Consider the following 17,493-nt stretch of genomic DNA (forward strand, 5'->3'; position numbering starts at 1 on the left):
GGCATTTACACACGTGTGTCTAATTACCTGGAGTGGATCGACAAGCACACGTCAGCTCTAAAGTCAACAAATGGGACAGTGATAGTTAAGTCACTGGGAAAAAATGCCTAGCTGAAAATTTGTTTAATCAATGTTAATTCAGCAATCTTACGTTTGTAATAAAAGTTATTAAACTGTTCAGATTTAAGCTTGGCAGCATAGACAGCATAGTGCTGTCAAAAAACATATGAATTCTTATACTATCTAGTGCTGCTTGGTGCCTGACACATCTTACTTTACATGAGCTTGATTTATTTCTGTTTACACAAGATTGAGAGAATGGAGAATGAGCAGATGTGAAAAGTGTAACCTCAATGCAAAATGGTGAATTACGCAATAAGTAAATTTTGCCATAAACAGTGTAGCAGCACTTTAATACTACCTTTTAATTCTTCTTTCTTTACTAAATATATAATTGACATTTTTATTTTTTACAGCTGTTACACCTTCATCTTTATATGTGTTAATCTCTTGGTCAGCTTTGTACTATTTTTAAATAAATGAGACCTAATCTAAAGAGCAAGCTAACTAATTTGATCTTTTATATGCATGTGTGAATGTGTCTTGCGAAGTCGGTGTTATGTTGCATTAGTCTATTAGTTTCACTTACAAGTGGTTTCTTTTATGGCCACACAGCTGTTTAATCCCAATCCTGTGAGTTCTCATCAAATTGTGTACGTATCAAAATGTGTAAAGCACTATAGTTTCATGTTTTTATAATGTGTTAAAGGGTTTTTAACCCAATTTCAGTCAATTTAAATCTCCTTAATCTCCCAATATTTTGATCTTTTACAACTTTTACATAGTAAAAGTAAATTAGCTAACTAATTTAAACTTTTATGTGCATGTGTGGATGCGTCCAGTGAAGTATACAGTAGTTGATAAGAGAGTTATCTCAGATTCCTTTCGTTAACCAGTGACTAATGTTTAGGGCGGGTTTTCAGAGATGTTCCATGCTGAATGAGAACAAATAAATATTTCTGATTTGCTCATTAAAGAACATACCAAGCTCTACTCTTCAACACCAACAGTTGGTTTCCCTGAGTGCCTCAAACAGGTATGCTTTTATGGGATTTTCTGTATATTGCATGCTTGTAATGTTTTTATAATGTAATGTTTTTTCTGTCTTGTAGGATTAAAAAATACACAAATATGGCCTTGAATCAACATTCACAATTGTAAAATTATGTGTAAATGTGTAAAATTAGGGATTTTGCCATGTGTGAAACCTGTAATACAGTAGCTGATGCATATAGTGGTTGATAACATCATGAAAGAATATTAATATTGTGATAGACAATAAATATTAATTTATAATAAAATTATAATAAAAATTAATATTATTTAAAAGTATTAAATTCAAATTTAATTTTAATTTTTAATTTTTAAAACCTTTATTGGTCACACACAATACACAATCTGACAATATACAACAGGCTATGTTTTTATGAATTAATATAAGTGACATAGAAATAGTAGGCGTAGAAAAGGAAAAAATATAAAGAGGTACACGGGCATGACTATATATTCAAGTTATGAGAGGTTGGTTTTGGGAACACTACGAAATGTAATTTAACACATGAACTGTCCACCACAAACGGCATTAAAAGTCTTTGAGACGTTCTGGAGAAGGTTTCATTGCCTGGTTTGACTCTCAGGTCGTCAATACATGATCTTGACCAAAAATTATTCAAACTCTAGACGGAAATATCTGTTGCGACATTGAATATATTAGTTGAAACAATGGAATGGCGAATAAATGCCATAAACAGAGGTAAATGTGAAATATTAGTGTGTATGACTTTTTTTTTTTTTTTTTGGCTGGGCATGCATGTGACAAATAAAGGCTGTTGTTGTTATTATTATTAAGACACTACTGCATTAATAACTATCATAACCTATATGTAATACAGTACATATTTTGCACACTCACTGTATGTACACACTGTATGTACATCTGTTATATAATCGGGTTCCTCCTCCACAGACCTCCCTCCCCTTTCCCCCGCCATGGTCTTTATTTATTCTGTACAGTTGTTGAATATTGTAAATAAATATATAACCTTTGGTGAATAAAACTGGTTTCTGATTCTGGTATGAGGTATCTAAGCGTTGTGATATTTGCTTCACATCACCCATGCTTGGCACACAGGCTTGTACACTCATAGCTTTGCATAGTCAGTGAGTGTACTTTATCCAAAGCAACAACAAAAAAAAAAAAAAGGAAAAAAGTGCTCTTTTGACCCCCGGATCGACCGCTGAGACGTTTTGTTTATCTCTCGATGACCATCAGTGTGGAGAGTCTAAGGGAAGCAACATGAAGTACCCAACTCTTCTGGTCTTATTTCTTTTTTCTCATGCTGTATCAGGGGCAGGTAAGTCAGTCAAGGAACACATTATTACAATTTTTTTTAAATAGTCACATGGGGATTTTTTTTTATTTTATAAATACATTAAAATTTAAGTAATTTCCCTCTGGGATTAATAAAGTTATTTGAATCTTGAATCTTGACATTTTAAATACTCTTATCACTGTATCACGTGTCCTGTCAGTGTTCCTGAGGAGAGACGATGCTAGCTCTGTGCTAAAGCGCTTCAGACGCGCCAACTCGGGCTTCCTGGAGGAGGTAAAGGCGGGAAACCTGGAGCGCGAGTGCATCGAGGAGATCTGTGACTACGAGGAAGCGCGCGAGGTGTTCGAGGACGACACCAAAACGGTCAGATAAAGCTGTTTAAAGAGCCACGTTAAAGCACCAAACATCAAAAATTTGCATGCACCATACACGCATGACTGTATAATGACGTGTGCAAACCTTGTGCATGTTTATTCTGTTGTTCATTAAGTGGTAGTGAAGACTACAGTAGATTGAGTATTTCAGTATTCCGAGTAATAGTCACGTGACAACTGCCAGGCAGTTATACTGTAGATGCAGTATTAACTCAGAGTCTGTTGAACATTAAAATGTGGTCCAACAAGATGCAAGATGATGATAGATTGTTATGCGCTAAAATGCCCCCCTGCCATGGATTGACCCCCCCTACATAATGGCGATCAAATATTATATTAGAAAATAAATTCATAGGTTTATTATTATATTATATATATAATATATAATATTGTTATCACTATTATAATGAACCCTAGGCACATGACAGCCATCAAGACTATTAATATAAATTCTTGTATAATGTTTATTTTGTGGCACATTTTATTTTCTGGGGTTTTTCATGAATATGCAAATAAACTTATATATATATATATATATATTGTTTATGATAAAAAATTAGACGAAACTAATTTTATTATAAAATAAACAATATAAAATTATACATGGAAAATTTATATTTTTTCATATGCAACATATATAATTTTATATTGCTTATTTTATTTTATTGTCTCATGTAATTTGTAAACCATTAATCTATCAATTTATGTTCTAATATAATATTTGATAGTGATTATGTTGTTTTGCAATCCATGGCAGGGGAGGCGTTTCAGCGCATAACACCGGTCAATAAGGGCCCCTGAGGTGCTGCACCCTTAAAATTAGGCAGAGAAGAATGCTACTTTAACATGTAATTATTTAACATAACTATTATTTGTTTTAATAATGAAATAAAGTCATTTAGTCACAATATTCCACTGTATTTCTTAATATAATTTATTTATTAAAAAAAAGAATGTAAAAATCGAACTGCATTACGTTCATTTGTGTTCGTGTATGAGGGGCGCCGGACAAATGAGTGTCTATGTACAGTAGACACGTAAATTTTTAAAAAGCATGTGATTTGAGGCTGAGCTCTAATTGGATTTTTCCCAATCATCCTTGAGGTGCAGCACTGTACGCCCCGAACCCCTTCCACTTTTGTTCTTAGCGAATCAATATTGTTTTTAAATATTTGGGCTCATGTGATTGGACCATTCTTAACGAGTCTTATTAAAGGTCAGCAGATTGTAAGTTAATGTGAATAGTGAAAGCCAGCTAAATATAAAAGAAAATTCTGTAATTTCTTTGCTAAAATACTCCTTCGCAAAGCGATCGGACGAAGAAAGAAAAAAAAGTTAAAAAGCTTGGACCAGATTGACCTGATCTTCTACTGCAATTAAGCAGCAGTCAAGTGATCGTGGCCGAACTTACACTTGGTGCTTTTCCAGCACTTCTTATGGCTATTTACAGGGGATTATTAAAAGTTTAATTTTAATTTTGTTTGTGTGTATTATTATTATAAATAATTTATGAGCTCATTGTATCTCCAAGACTGTACTTAGGGTATGGCCTTAAAAATATATTTCTTTTTTTAAATTAAAACAAACGTTCAGGTCAAACTGAAACTTTTGATTGTGCAGAATAAAATAACCTATTATGAGAGTAAAAACTACCTTTATTTCTCGAAACTACCCCCTGCTACAAGGTCAGGCAAGAGAAAATGATCAGTCTGATCAGACTGGCTGGTTCATGTCTAAAACACTAAAACTCCTTTAATGGCCCAAACATGTGGAAATGGCTTGGAACCAGGTTAGGACTGTACAGGTTATGTGGCAATAACTCCCAGCCGAGTTCCTGTAATGTGCAAGATGATGTCATGCGTTTTCCTGCCAAAACACATGGCTTTTGTTGATTAAACCAGGCCATTTTCATGAGAGAAATAATCATTTAGAGTAACCACGGCTTCTTCCAGTTGGCAACTGACATCATATTTTATTACAAGGCATATTTACCTCTTATCACAGTATCTCTCCTCGGCAGGACAGATTTGAAAAAAAAAGTTTTAATTCGTCACATGTACTTTATTAAATTTTTTTTGTTGAATATCTCAGATTATTAAGTAAATAAAAGAGCAGATTTTGCATATTTGCTGTTGCATTTTAACTGAAGTTAGGATACAGTGTCACTTCTCGTTTTTCATTTAAAAGTATGAATAATTTGCTTTTCTTTCCCCAAAAAATAAATGATTTAAATACAGACCTTTTGCACAGTAAGAAAGTACTCATTGATTAGAATAACTCCTTTCTTGTCAAATAGATCCATATAGACCCCTATCATGGCGTTCAAGAGATCAAAAAGTCATTGATAGTAATATATGCATTACTCCATAAAATGCATTTGTGTTTGTTTGTTTTATAAATTTTATGGTCTATGCCAAAAAACATCAAGACGTCATTATAATTGCAAATAATCTATTAGTTTAGATCTTGTGAACAATAAAAAAAAAATCACCGACCAATTAGTGGTTTATGATTACAAAGGACACAATCCATATATATCAGTATTATGATGTATATCTGTATTTCTTGTAACAATGACTGACATTAAGTGACTTTTCTTTTTTTCAGAGGGAATTTTGGATATCATATCATGGTAAGGTTATTAAGAAATGAAAATATATTATACTATAATATTATAATATATCTTATACAGTTAATTTAGATTAACTAGAATTCATTAATAGTTTGTATGTAGGATATCAGCATGTAGTCAAAAATATACTGTACAATTTCCCTGTGGGAGACTACAGTACTAAAATAATTTTTTACACTTTTTTAAAACATAAAAAATAATTATTTGTCAAATGAAAAATAAAATCAAATAATTTTATACAGCACACATTCCCCATAATAGATGCTTAATGTAATGACAACACAATATACAGTAACAGCTTTTCTGATACTGATACCCATTATCCATTCAATACTGATATCCATACCATTGTTTTATTTAAAAGCTAGTAAGCTATAAAAAGAAGCACTTTACAGTTTAAATCTTTCATGCATGAAGTCATGTGCATTAAAACATAATACATATAGCATTATATGCATATAAAAGAGCAATCAAGTCTCTTTATTAGCATTTCCAGTTCATAAATACATTTCTTCTTAGATGATATAGTATATAAATCAGTAATCCCAAATGTACTAAGGGCTTACAAGTCAATCCGGGACTTTTTATTGTGCAGAATAATAGAACACAGTTATAAATGTAAAACCTCCCTTGTCTCTATATAATCCCCTTTATGTCTCTATATAATCCTCTTTATGTCTCTATATAATCCCTTTATGTCTATATATAATCCCCTTTATGTATTTATATAATCCTCTTTATGTCTCTATGTAATCCCCTTTATGTCTCTACATAATCCCCTTTATGTCTTTATATAATCCTCTTTATGTCTCTACATAATCCTCTTTATGTCTCTATATAATCCCCTTTATGTCTCTGTATAATCCCCTTTATGTCTCTATATAATCCCCAGCTACACTAATGCACTTATTCCGGTGTTTCACTAGAGCTTGTATACTATGAACAGGACACCAGCTGAGTTCCTGTAATGTTCGTGTCATGTCTGTGAATGACTCTATGTACAGTTCCCACAGACAGATGTGTCTCTTCCATAAGTTGGCGACTGTTCAAAGATCAGGCTGACTGTTGATGGAAACGACTACAGTGGGCTCCAAGCCACCTCGGCCGGGATCCTCATTCACAGAGTTTTTTTCACCCATAAGAACACAGACCCATTTCTCGTTGAAGTGAAATTATGGGGATATAACACAGCCCAAATAGACCACATGGAACACATTTTGAAATACTTCACATTGCATTTTTCCTGACAATTTAAGAGTTAAAAGCCCTGTGTGATGTACAGTACTGTGGAAACGTCCAAGTTATCTGTTTTGTCTTAAAAAAGTTTCTATACAACATCCTAAAAGAAAAAGCAGTAAACAGTAATTAATAAAACTCGCTTTCAGAGACAATGCGTGCAGTTTTATAAGGAAATTAGCAAAAGCAATTGTTCACTCACTCACACAGCGTCTATATATATACTGCTTTGTCCTGTATACTCGCGGGAGGCCTGGAGTCTGTCCCAGGAAACTTAGGGCTCGAGGTGTGGTACACCCTGGTCAGTGTGCCAATCCATCGCAGGGCAATGGGCAATTTGGAAATGGTAATTAGCATAATCTGCATGTCTTTAGACTGGTGGAGTTTCATTAAATCATTAGAATTGTTAAGTGGAATGAAACCTTAGTGACTAAAAAAATAAAATTTCAACAATAAAGGCTGAGTAAGAAACTTAGAGTCATTTAAAGGTTATGTGACAAAGGTTACGTCTTCTGTAAATGTCAATGGGTTTCACACCTTCATTCATGAGAAATTCATATGAACAGTTTTCTCCTTGCATATTTCTTTTTACTGTAGCATGTACATCTTTGTGTTTTTGCACCAGCTCGTGAGCCATGCTTGACAAATCCATGCAAAAACAATGGGACTTGTATCTATCTGGGACACTCCTACGTCTGCCAGTGCCCCGACGGCTTTGAGGGCAAATATTGTCAAGAAGGTACAATGCATCTTTAAGCTGCGTTAAATCACTCAGGACTCACGAGATTTCCTCACTTGCTGTCGTGTCTATTCTGTGCTTTACAGTATGCATCAAATTTAACAATCTAAAAATAATCCAAAAAAAAAACAAGATTTCCTTATCTAATCCTTTCTATTTCTTCAGCATTTCAGGATACTCTGAAGTGCCTGTATCTGAATGGTGGATGTGAGCACTTCTGTGATGGTTCAGGTCGCAGGAGAAAGTGTGCATGTGCCCCAGGTTATGCCCTCGGAGTGGACAGGAAGTCCTGCATTGCTCAAGGTGCTGAGATTTCTTTTTTTTTTTTTTTTTATCGTAATCAAAAATATTCTCATGGGACCTGAACACACAGAATTGTGGGAATATTCCTGCCGAGATGCTCCTCCTGAACAGCAAGGCAAGATATTTCTTGGGGCCCCAGACCGGTAGGGGACACTTGAGGGCTGACAAATGTATTTATTATTTATAAGATTTAATGGTGATGAATGATGGTTGGAGCGGCTTCCTGCTACTGTAATGTTTACCCAGAATCACCTCTGTATAGCTACTCCTTAATCTTACACTGGGCCTCATTTAACAATATCTTAGGAAAGTTTTGTGTACTAATCTGACGGTTTTCACCAGATTTATGAAAGTTTCCGAAAATTATTTTCCTGATCGAAATATCAGCTGTAAGGTGAAGAGCAAGTTTTTGCTGCAGCTCCTTTTTATTTACTGTAGCGTAAAAAAAAAGGGGAAATAAACAATGAGACTAAAAACTGAAAAACATAAGTGGAAGCTACGTTGTTTTTTTATTTTACACCAGAAAATGTTATAATAATTATTATTATTGTTGTTTTTTTGTAAAATCATTTTTACATTTTAATATATCTTTTAAAATGAAATTTTAAACTTAGTTAGTTTTACACATCTTGTTAAAATTAAAGATCATCTCAATTCAATTCAATTTTATTTGTTGGCGCTTTTAACAATTCGCAAAGCAGCTTTACACAATCAAAAGAATTCTTTTAATAAGTTTAAGTTTAATCATTTAAGCGATTATTGGAAGTTAATCTCTGGAAGTTAAAGACTTTTGCTGAATGCTTAAAATAAATAATCTTTTGAGGAGCATGTGTTACTGTATTTTTGTATAGGAGTAGATTTCTCCCTAATTTGCAGGATTTTCATGAATACCGAATTCCTTGCAGAAACATTTACATGAACGATTTACAGATCAATCCGTTCCTATGCAATGAACTTCAGGTAACAGTGCGCTCGAAAATAAATAACCCGATGTGATAAAACCCAGACAGTATCAAGATCAAGCCATATGACAACTTAGTTTAATGTTCGAGCAGTGGATCTAGATGTCCATCTGTTAATCTTTAAGAGATCATCATATTTCTTTAGATATTTGGGTTATTTAAAAAATTCTAAAATGATGGTACTGATGGTACTTAATTAGTAACCTACGTGGGAACCCAAAGTAAGAATCGATTTAATGATGGAAAGCTTTTTTTTCCCCAAATGCCTAAATGTGAATTTTTAATGCATAAAAGTTCCTTGTAATTTGTACTACTAGACATCATGTTTTCCTCTTTGCCTGTAAATATCCTGTTTTGTACTCTGAACTCTTTTGTAGTTCAGTTTCCATGTGGTAAAGCTCCACTCCAGAGAACACAGACTGTTTTGCCACGAGCTGTCGGTGGAAATCAGTGCCAGAAAGGCCACTGCCCTTGGCAGGTAACTAATACTGTATGTGTAACGTGTATAATTTTTAAATATAAAAAAACTGGAGATGACCCAGGCCATGGTTCCAGAAGCTAAATACCGTCGTCACATAGCCTGTCTTTAGAACTAATTAGGGCACAAGGTGGTGTACACACGGGACAGGGTGCCAATCCATCACTGGGCACACACACACAGACACATACAGTACTCACACTTTCATTAGGCAATTTGGGGACGCCAATCTGGCTAATCAGGAATCGAACCCGAAAGAGAGATTAGAGCAAAATTATATTTATCAGCATGATGTTAGTTGGTCCATGGTTTTTAAAATGAGTCTGGTTCACCAAACTGGTTCTTGCTGTATAGTCTAGTTATCCCGCCTTTAAACACATCAGTAACACTCACTGTTACCCCTCCCTGGTGTCACACCATACAGGTTCTCCTGAAATATTTCGGAGACAGTCACTGCGGAGGAGTTTTAGTGGACGCTAACTGGATCCTAACAGCTGCTCACTGCATCGATAATATAAATATTCATTATCTACAGGTCATAGCAGGTACTTATTGCTTGTTACTTATCATTTTATATTATACAACAACATTTGTCTGTGCTCATGACATGACACTGAAATGATTACTACACTTACTACTACAGGATGTCATTCAGCCATGGAAACATACAATGTCCCTTTAAATATGTTATATTTATATTTGTATACCACATTATGTACGAAATTCAACTTACTCAATACTAATTTTTCATTGTCTCACTCACCCACTCTTCGTCTGGATATACATCCTCATGGGGGGCACAAGGCGTGGGTACACCATGGACACGGTGCCAATCTATTACAGGGCACACACACACACATACACACTTACGTTCACAGAATACGGGAACACCAATTAGCCTAATCTGCATGTCTTTAGACTGTGGGAGGAAACTGGAGAACCCTGAGGAAACCCACCAAGCACGGGGAGAACAAACTCCATGCACACAGACCCCGATCTGGAAATTGAACCCGGACCCTGGAGGTGCAAGGCGACAGACAAATTTAGCTAATAATTAATAGCCACATTAATAATCGTGATCATAGCTCAATCAGAATAAAAATAGAAATAAACACTTTCTGACTTGATCGGGTCCAATCTGTATAAATTTTATAAATAAGTGAAGAACAATAGGTCGATATTCCCCTTGTAAATGTTTAATCTGATCATTTCTGTTTTGTTAAAGTAAATATATTATTTTTTTTTGCCAATTTTTTCTCACGGTAAGGTAATATTACGTGACGTGACGAAGTTTCCAGGAAACTTTTACAAAACAATGAATTAAACAAAAACAACTTATGTTCATCCACTAGGTCATTGGCCTCCGGAAGGGCACTGATTGCCTTCTCACATAGATGATGTAAGAAGGTGAGATCTATCAGGAAGGATACGTGTTCTTGTGTTCTTTTGTTATATTTTAGTCCGATTAAAAACTTTGTGGGTGGCACGGTGGTGTAGTTCTTAGCACTGTCGCCTAGCAAACCTCAAAAGTTGAGGGTTCGATCCCAGCCTCGGCTTCCTTCGGGTACTCTGGTTTCCTCACACAGTCTAAAGACATGCAGATTAGGCTAACTGGCATTTCCACATTGCTTGTAGTGTGTATGTACCCTACAATGGATTTGCACCCTGTCCAGGGTGTTCCCTGCCTCATGCCCCAAGTCTCCTGGGATAGGTGCCAGGTTCCCCAGGATAAGTAGTATAGAAGATGAATGAATGAATAAACACTTCAAAGCAGGCAGAAACACTTCTAAAGTTTCTGATTTGATATGGACATCAAAGCACATGTAAAGTTAGAATCTCTAATCAGAATGATTTGAATCAGATCAAAGAAAGATATCCATATACAGTACTATAAATGTAGCGATTATGATTATTGCACATAATCACTATTTTCCTACTGTGTTTCACCAGGGGACCATAATATCGACGTGGTGGAAGGCACAGAGCAAACCTTTTCTGTATCACATGTAATTACCCACGAGAGCTATGATACAGCACCAGAGGACAGCGACTTGGCTCTCGTGCGGCTGAGTGAGCCCGCTACGTTTACGAACTACACCATTCCTATCTGTCTGCCAACGTTAGAGTTCGCCAAAATGGAACTGGACGCCATTCGCTTCCACATCATTAGCGGATGGGGCCGGCGCACCGAAGGAGGCAACATTTTTACCACTCAGGTCTCTAAACCCAAGTCCCCAGTCCTCCGTATGCTCGCTGTGCCCTTCCTGAATGATGCAGAATGCTCTGTTAAGAGCGGAGTTAATATCACTGATAACATGTTCTGCGCCGGTTACTTCGATGGCAGCCAGCAGTCTTGTCGAGGAGACGATGGCAGTCCCCTAATAACCCAGTACAAGGATACGCATTTCCTGACTGGGATAGCGTCATGGGGTAAAGGATGTGAGCATCCAGGCTTCTACGCCATATACACCAAGGTTGCTAACTTCCTGGATTGGATTCAGAAAGGCATGGCTGCTCCAATCCCCCAACCAGATACCTTCAATGCTTCAGATATCAACGAAGCTACGAAAACCTTCAATGCAACACTTATCGTCTAAGCTTCAGATACCTTCAATCATAGCAGCACCTCCTGCTTAACGGCGGTTCATCCAGAACTGAGATCAACTTGTTTAGACCAGAGTATATCTAATCAGTTGCTTTCATATCTCATTTTATGAAATAAAGATATTAAATTCAGCATCAGTATTCCAGATTCCAGGATTTTGTGTCTTTCTTGTCTCATCAGTCACTGAGTGGCAGATTATTATAAATATTAGATGTCGTAAAGGTTTGTTCTGTTCATCATAACATGATTAACTATATGACACCGTACAAACAATGTGATTCAGCGCCTTTTCGGTTAGCAAGTAATGACTCACACATTGATAAGAATACCTATAAAACAAATCCGAGGTCATGGGATTATTTACTTCCAAACAAGCAGTCTTAACTGAAAGCGAGAGAACTATGGACGCACTGTGTCAATATTAGCAAACAGATCAACAAAAAAAAAAAAGGTCCAAACTCTGTCTTAACTAACTCGTATAATCAGGTCGGTTTGAGATCAAAAGTGTTCTAAATGTAAACAACGCTAAACATCAAATAAGATCATATTAGTAGTGTTAAAGGGTTAGGCGTAATAACGAAAGATTTCTTTAAAACGATTTAAAACGTTTTATTGTCCCCTTTCTTTCGGCCTCTGTCTCCCCCCACCCGTCAGTTATCACTCCGGTTACTGACCTCCTGTGCCTGTCTTTCAGAATTCAGTCATCTCTTATAGAGAAGTGCCTAACGGTAAAAACTCAGCATGTTTTGGGTCTTCAGGACCTGTCTTTATCTACTTCTTGCACACTGTGCTACATCTGAGGGTAAGTGAAAGACTTCTCAGTTGAAAGGACATGATTTTAAAATGTTTATCATAATGTGTATGTTAATTGTGTGTGTATGTGTTTCTATATGCATGCATGCTTCATATAGTATATATGTGTGTATATACAGTATGTGAAAATACTTTGGTTTGAGATCAAAAGATAATAGTAACCTGTACATCGGAATTTTAGTTATTTACATATCCTTTCTATCTAGATGTATTAATCAACCAAGAACGTAACACCTTCAGTGGAACACTCCATAGTTGACCAAAACTATCGTATAAAACTAACAAACCTAAAGTGCTCTTAAAATTTGGTTGCATATCCCATGCTTGCAAGAATTTCATCAACCCAACCGGGGACCCAATGACATCACCTATCTGATTCTCTGTTCCAGACTTGTGCCACAGCTTCCTTCAGTTAGTGTTTGTTTTCGGGGGGTTCCTCTTCCTCCACTCGAAAGACTTTCATTTTTTTGCTCTGATGAAATCCTTTCTTGTATGGCCAGTGTGTACTGTTTTGATCAGCATGATGGAAATCCTCCCAGCTCGACCAGTTGCCACTTTGGCCATTCCATTATTTTGGTAGAAGAACTTTTGTGGCTCACCTCTACATGACTTTGCGCGACTTGTAATCTGGCCGTTCTGATTTTTATAGCTTATAATATGGGCTCTATATTTCATCTCTTAATTTTTTTTTATCGAATGGTGGATTACTATATAGTACCTTCAACCCTGGAAGAGGTTGTTGTCTTTACAGTGCTCAAAATGTTTCTATCACCAACTGCTGCTGTTTTTCTTGGCTGATCTGTCCGATGTCCAGTTGGTAGTGCACTACTGCTTTCTTTCTTTTTTAGGACAACTTGTTGTTCTGGCTATGCACAATGCTTATGCAATGGCTCCAATCAATTCTTCCAATTTACTTTTTCTCACTTTCAAAATGGCTTGCTTCTCTCCCATAGACAGCTCTCTGGTCTTCATGTTGGTATATACATATTAAAAGCAAATGCAGTATTCAAACCCAGGACTCAAAACAAGACTAGACCTCCATGACTATTATTTATTTAATTATCATGAGATAAAATCTAAAATGCAATCTCTTATAATCTGAACGCCCAAATGTCTCCTGAAAAAAAAAAGGGAAGTGGAATTGCCATCGTAATACTTCTAGAGAGAACTGTATGTAAAAAAGAAACCAATTTTTTATGAAACCCACAATTTTGAAGATAATCCAGCCCAAAGGGTATATTATTATGTTGAATATGCAGAAATATGAGACAATGCAACGATACTAATAAACTGCGATGCTGTGTACATAGTCTTCCTCCAAACCAAGGATGCCAACCAGGTCCTCGCACGCCACAGGCGGGCCAACAGCTTTTTAGAGGAACTAAAAAAGGGTGACATGGAGCGAGAGTGCATAGAAGAGCGGTGTAGTTACGAGGAGGCCCGGGAGATCTTCGAGGACAAGGACAAGACGGCATGTCCTTTCTCTCTTCCGCTATCATTTTCATTCAAATACTTTTTGAAAAGTGCCCAGTATTGTGACTGAAACTGTCTTCCTTCTTTCTATAGGATAAATTCTGGAGTGTATATGTTGGTAAGTGACTGTAATCAAGAGGGCCTTTTTTAAGACAATGATCTAATCACTTGCAGATGGAATCAGTGTCACATTTTAAGATGAAATCCCTTTTTTATTATGATTTTATAAATTATAGATGGAGATGCATGCGCCTCTAATCCTTGTCTTAACAAGGGTTTGTGCAAAGATGGAATAGGGGCATATTCCTGTTACTGCCCTGAATTGTTTCAGGGGACTAACTGTGAGATTGGTGAGACTCTCCAACATCATATCTTACACAAAAGCATTTAAGTGCTGGCCGAATCTAATTTAAATTAAATCTTTGGATTCAGCAATTCCACAGCTGTGTGAGGATAAGAATGGGGGCTGTGATCACTTCTGCAAAGTGGACCAGAAGAAGGGGACTGCACTCTGCTCTTGTGCCAAAGGTTACAACCTAGCAGCTGACAAGAAGACCTGTACATCTGATGGTAAAAGCAAGACACATAGAATTTATTCACTTGATCCAAAGACTTGAAAGTATTAGAGCATTCCATACTTTCTTATGCTTGACATTAATCTCTACAAAATAGATTTCTTACTTGAATCTATATCAAGCCTTGGTTTGTTTGGTTTTTACTCCACAGAACCCTTTAAATGTGGCCATGTGTTTCCTAAGGGAACCCGAAGCATTACAATACATCGTTCAACAGAAAATGTCACTTATACCGGCAATGGCACCATCCCTGTCAATGTACCACTGGAAATCCCTGAAGAAAACACAGTAAAAACCAATTTAACTGCAAAAAAGACTGTTACAAATGTCACTAAGAGCCAGGCAGACCCCAACAGTTGGTTTGGACTAATAGAACCCAGTCCCACTCCTGTAGAGGAATCAGTGTTCTCTGGAGAGACAAGAATTGTGAACGGTGAGGACTGTCCTCCTGGAGAATGTCCATGGCAGGTAAACACTAATACAGTAGTTTTATGCTTTGTCTTCTTTCAAAGAACACACTTCTACAAAGAGCCCAAAAAATTATCAAAAAGTTTATACAAAAGTATTTGGCCAAACCTGCATGCAAATCCTGTATACAGGATCGCGGGGGGCCTGGAGCCTATCCCAGGAGACTTAGGGCAAGAGGTGGGGTACACCCTGGATATGGTGCCAATCCAGATCCAGGTCCACACATACACACACTTACACAGTCATTCACACACTCCGGACAATTTGGAAATTCCAAATAGCTGAATCGGCATGTTTTTGGACTGTGGAAGGAAACCAGGAGTACCCGGGGAAACCCACCAAGAACGGAGAGAAGATGCAAATTCCGTGCACCCAGATCCCAAGGCGGGAATCAAATCGGGAATCGGGGATCCTGGAGGTGCAAGGCGACAGTGCCAACCACTAAGTCACCATGCATCCTGTATCCAAATACATACAGTATGCAGTAGTTCAATATGTAGTCGGTCTCCATTTTGAAGTTATAACAGCTTCCACTCTTCTTGGAAAGCTGTCCACAAGATTTTGGAGTGTTTCTGTTGGAATTTTTGCCCATTCATACTGTAGATGAGGTCAGGCACTGATGTTGGACGAGAAGGCCTGGCTTTCAACCTCCATTCCAGTTCATGGTCAGGGTTTTGTGTAGGCTATTCAAGTTCTTCCACACCAAATTCATCAAACCATGTCTTTATAGTCCTCGCTTTGTGCGCTGGGACACAGTCATGTTGGAATAGAAAAGGGCTTTCACCAAACTGTTACCACAAAGTTGGGAGCATAGCATTGTCCAAGATGTCCAAGGGATTGGCCTGTACTAGGAAACCCACCATGCATAAGGAGAACAGGCAAATAAAAAAATAAGCCACTGTGCCACTTTTACCAATTCCCTTGAATCCATTCATATGTATTACCATTTTAAGAATAGACATTTAGCGAGCACTTGGCAAGGACAAATCTAACCAAGAGGACATGAGAAGGAAACCTTAGTAAAAATGCTCAAAAACCAACCCATCTCACACCATATGGAGGGATTTTACCCCCACAGCTGTATACTATATATCACAGTCTTGGGTAAGATATATGCGTGAATTGAGACTGTGAGACTCAAGTGCAGATGCTAATAATTCTTTGACTCTCTTTTTAGGCATTGCTCATGAATGAGGACAAGATTGGCTTCTGTGGCGGGACTATTCTGAATGAATACTTCATTTTGTCTGCAGCCCACTGCATGAACCTGTCCCGCTCCATCACAGTCATTCTAGGTGATGAAATGAAAGACCTGATTTTCATAGGAAATGTTCTCAATATGTAACAAAAAAGGTTTAGTATGTATTGATTTGATTACAATAGTGTAATGGTAGGGGTGAGCTTGTGCTGGGATGGTGATATGCGTCCTATGCTTGTGACTGAATTTTATAGAAGGTGCTGAATCTATATTGAATTCTGTTATCGTATTTTTCTCCATACACATAGAGTTCCATGATGCTTACAAACAAATTGTTTTTCAAAACAGGTGAAACAGACACCTTGGTTAGGGAAGGGCGAGAAGTGGTACATTCTGTTGAACAAGTACTGGTACATAAGCAGTATCAGCCTGAGACCTACCACAATGACATTGCCCTCATCAAGCTCGTCAAACCCATTACCTTCACAAAGTACATCATCCCAGCGTGCCTCCCCGAGCGTGACTTTGCAGAGCGTGTCCTCATGCAACAAGAAGAAGGCATGGTGAGTGGGTTTGGTCGTCTCCATGAAGGCGGTCTCCAGGCCACCGTGCTGCAGAGGCTCACTGTACCCTACGTAGACCGTTCCATCTGCAAGGAGTCCACCAAGTTCAACATCAGCCCCCGCATGTTCTGTGCTGGCTACGCCAGGGTGGAAAAGGACGCGTGTCAGGGTGACAGCGGTGGCCCACACGTCACCAGGTACAAAAACACATGGTTCGTGACGGGCGTGGTAAGCTGGGGTGAGGGCTGCGCTCGCAAAGACAAGTACGGCATCTACACTCAGGTGTCCAAGTATCTCAAATGGATCGAGACCGTCATGGAGCAGGTCATGGCCGAGTCTAAAGCAACCAGTAAATCCAGGAAAAAAAGGGGGGCACTTGGGCAGGTGCCTGTGATTCGGATGTGAATAAAAATAAAATATGGTAAATTATGTGTAAAAGAGATGCAAATATAAACAAAAACAACTGGAAACATGCATTTAAATAAAGGTTCCATATATATATCTGCAAACTCATCCTGTTTCCTTTGTCATTTGTCATCTTTCAGTTTTACAAGAATCTCTCTCTCTCTCACACACACACACACACACAGTCTTCTGTAGAATCTCTTACGCTTGAATTTCAGCTGGACATTTCCTAGGTAAAGTGGGTGTGGGTGTGTCCGTGCCGGAAAAATGCTAAAA

The 17,493-nt window shown here is 37.4% G+C and overlaps 2 protein-coding genes across 2 annotated transcripts; both read left to right on the top strand.

The window, feature by feature from the left end:
* Positions 1-1,043: 1,043 nt before the first annotated feature.
* Positions 1,044-11,912, top strand: f7i (coagulation factor VIIi). Its single transcript, XM_053476902.1, has 9 exons — positions 1,044-1,096; positions 2,333-2,414; positions 2,593-2,756; positions 5,375-5,399; positions 7,261-7,374; positions 7,540-7,677; positions 9,017-9,117; positions 9,542-9,662; positions 11,068-11,912. The coding sequence occupies exons 2-9, from the start codon at positions 2,357-2,359 to the stop codon at positions 11,712-11,714; spliced, it is 1,368 nt and encodes a 455-aa protein (XP_053332877.1). The 5' UTR covers positions 1,044-1,096; positions 2,333-2,356; the 3' UTR covers positions 11,715-11,912.
* A 289-nt stretch (positions 11,913-12,201) lies between these two features.
* Positions 12,202-17,325, top strand: f10 (coagulation factor X). Its single transcript, XM_053476901.1, is given in 8 exon segments — positions 12,202-12,524; positions 13,846-14,006; positions 14,102-14,145; positions 14,147-14,358; positions 14,441-14,578; positions 14,735-15,051; positions 16,229-16,346; positions 16,598-17,325. Coding segments are annotated over 8 exon segments (1,671 nt in total). The 5' UTR covers positions 12,202-12,463; the 3' UTR covers positions 17,218-17,325.
* Positions 17,326-17,493: the final 168 nt, after the last annotated feature.

The sequence above is a fragment of the Clarias gariepinus genome, chromosome 18 (genome assembly GCF_024256425.1).
Source record: "Clarias gariepinus isolate MV-2021 ecotype Netherlands chromosome 18, CGAR_prim_01v2, whole genome shotgun sequence".
Classification (NCBI taxonomy): domain Eukaryota; kingdom Metazoa; phylum Chordata; class Actinopteri; order Siluriformes; family Clariidae; genus Clarias; species Clarias gariepinus.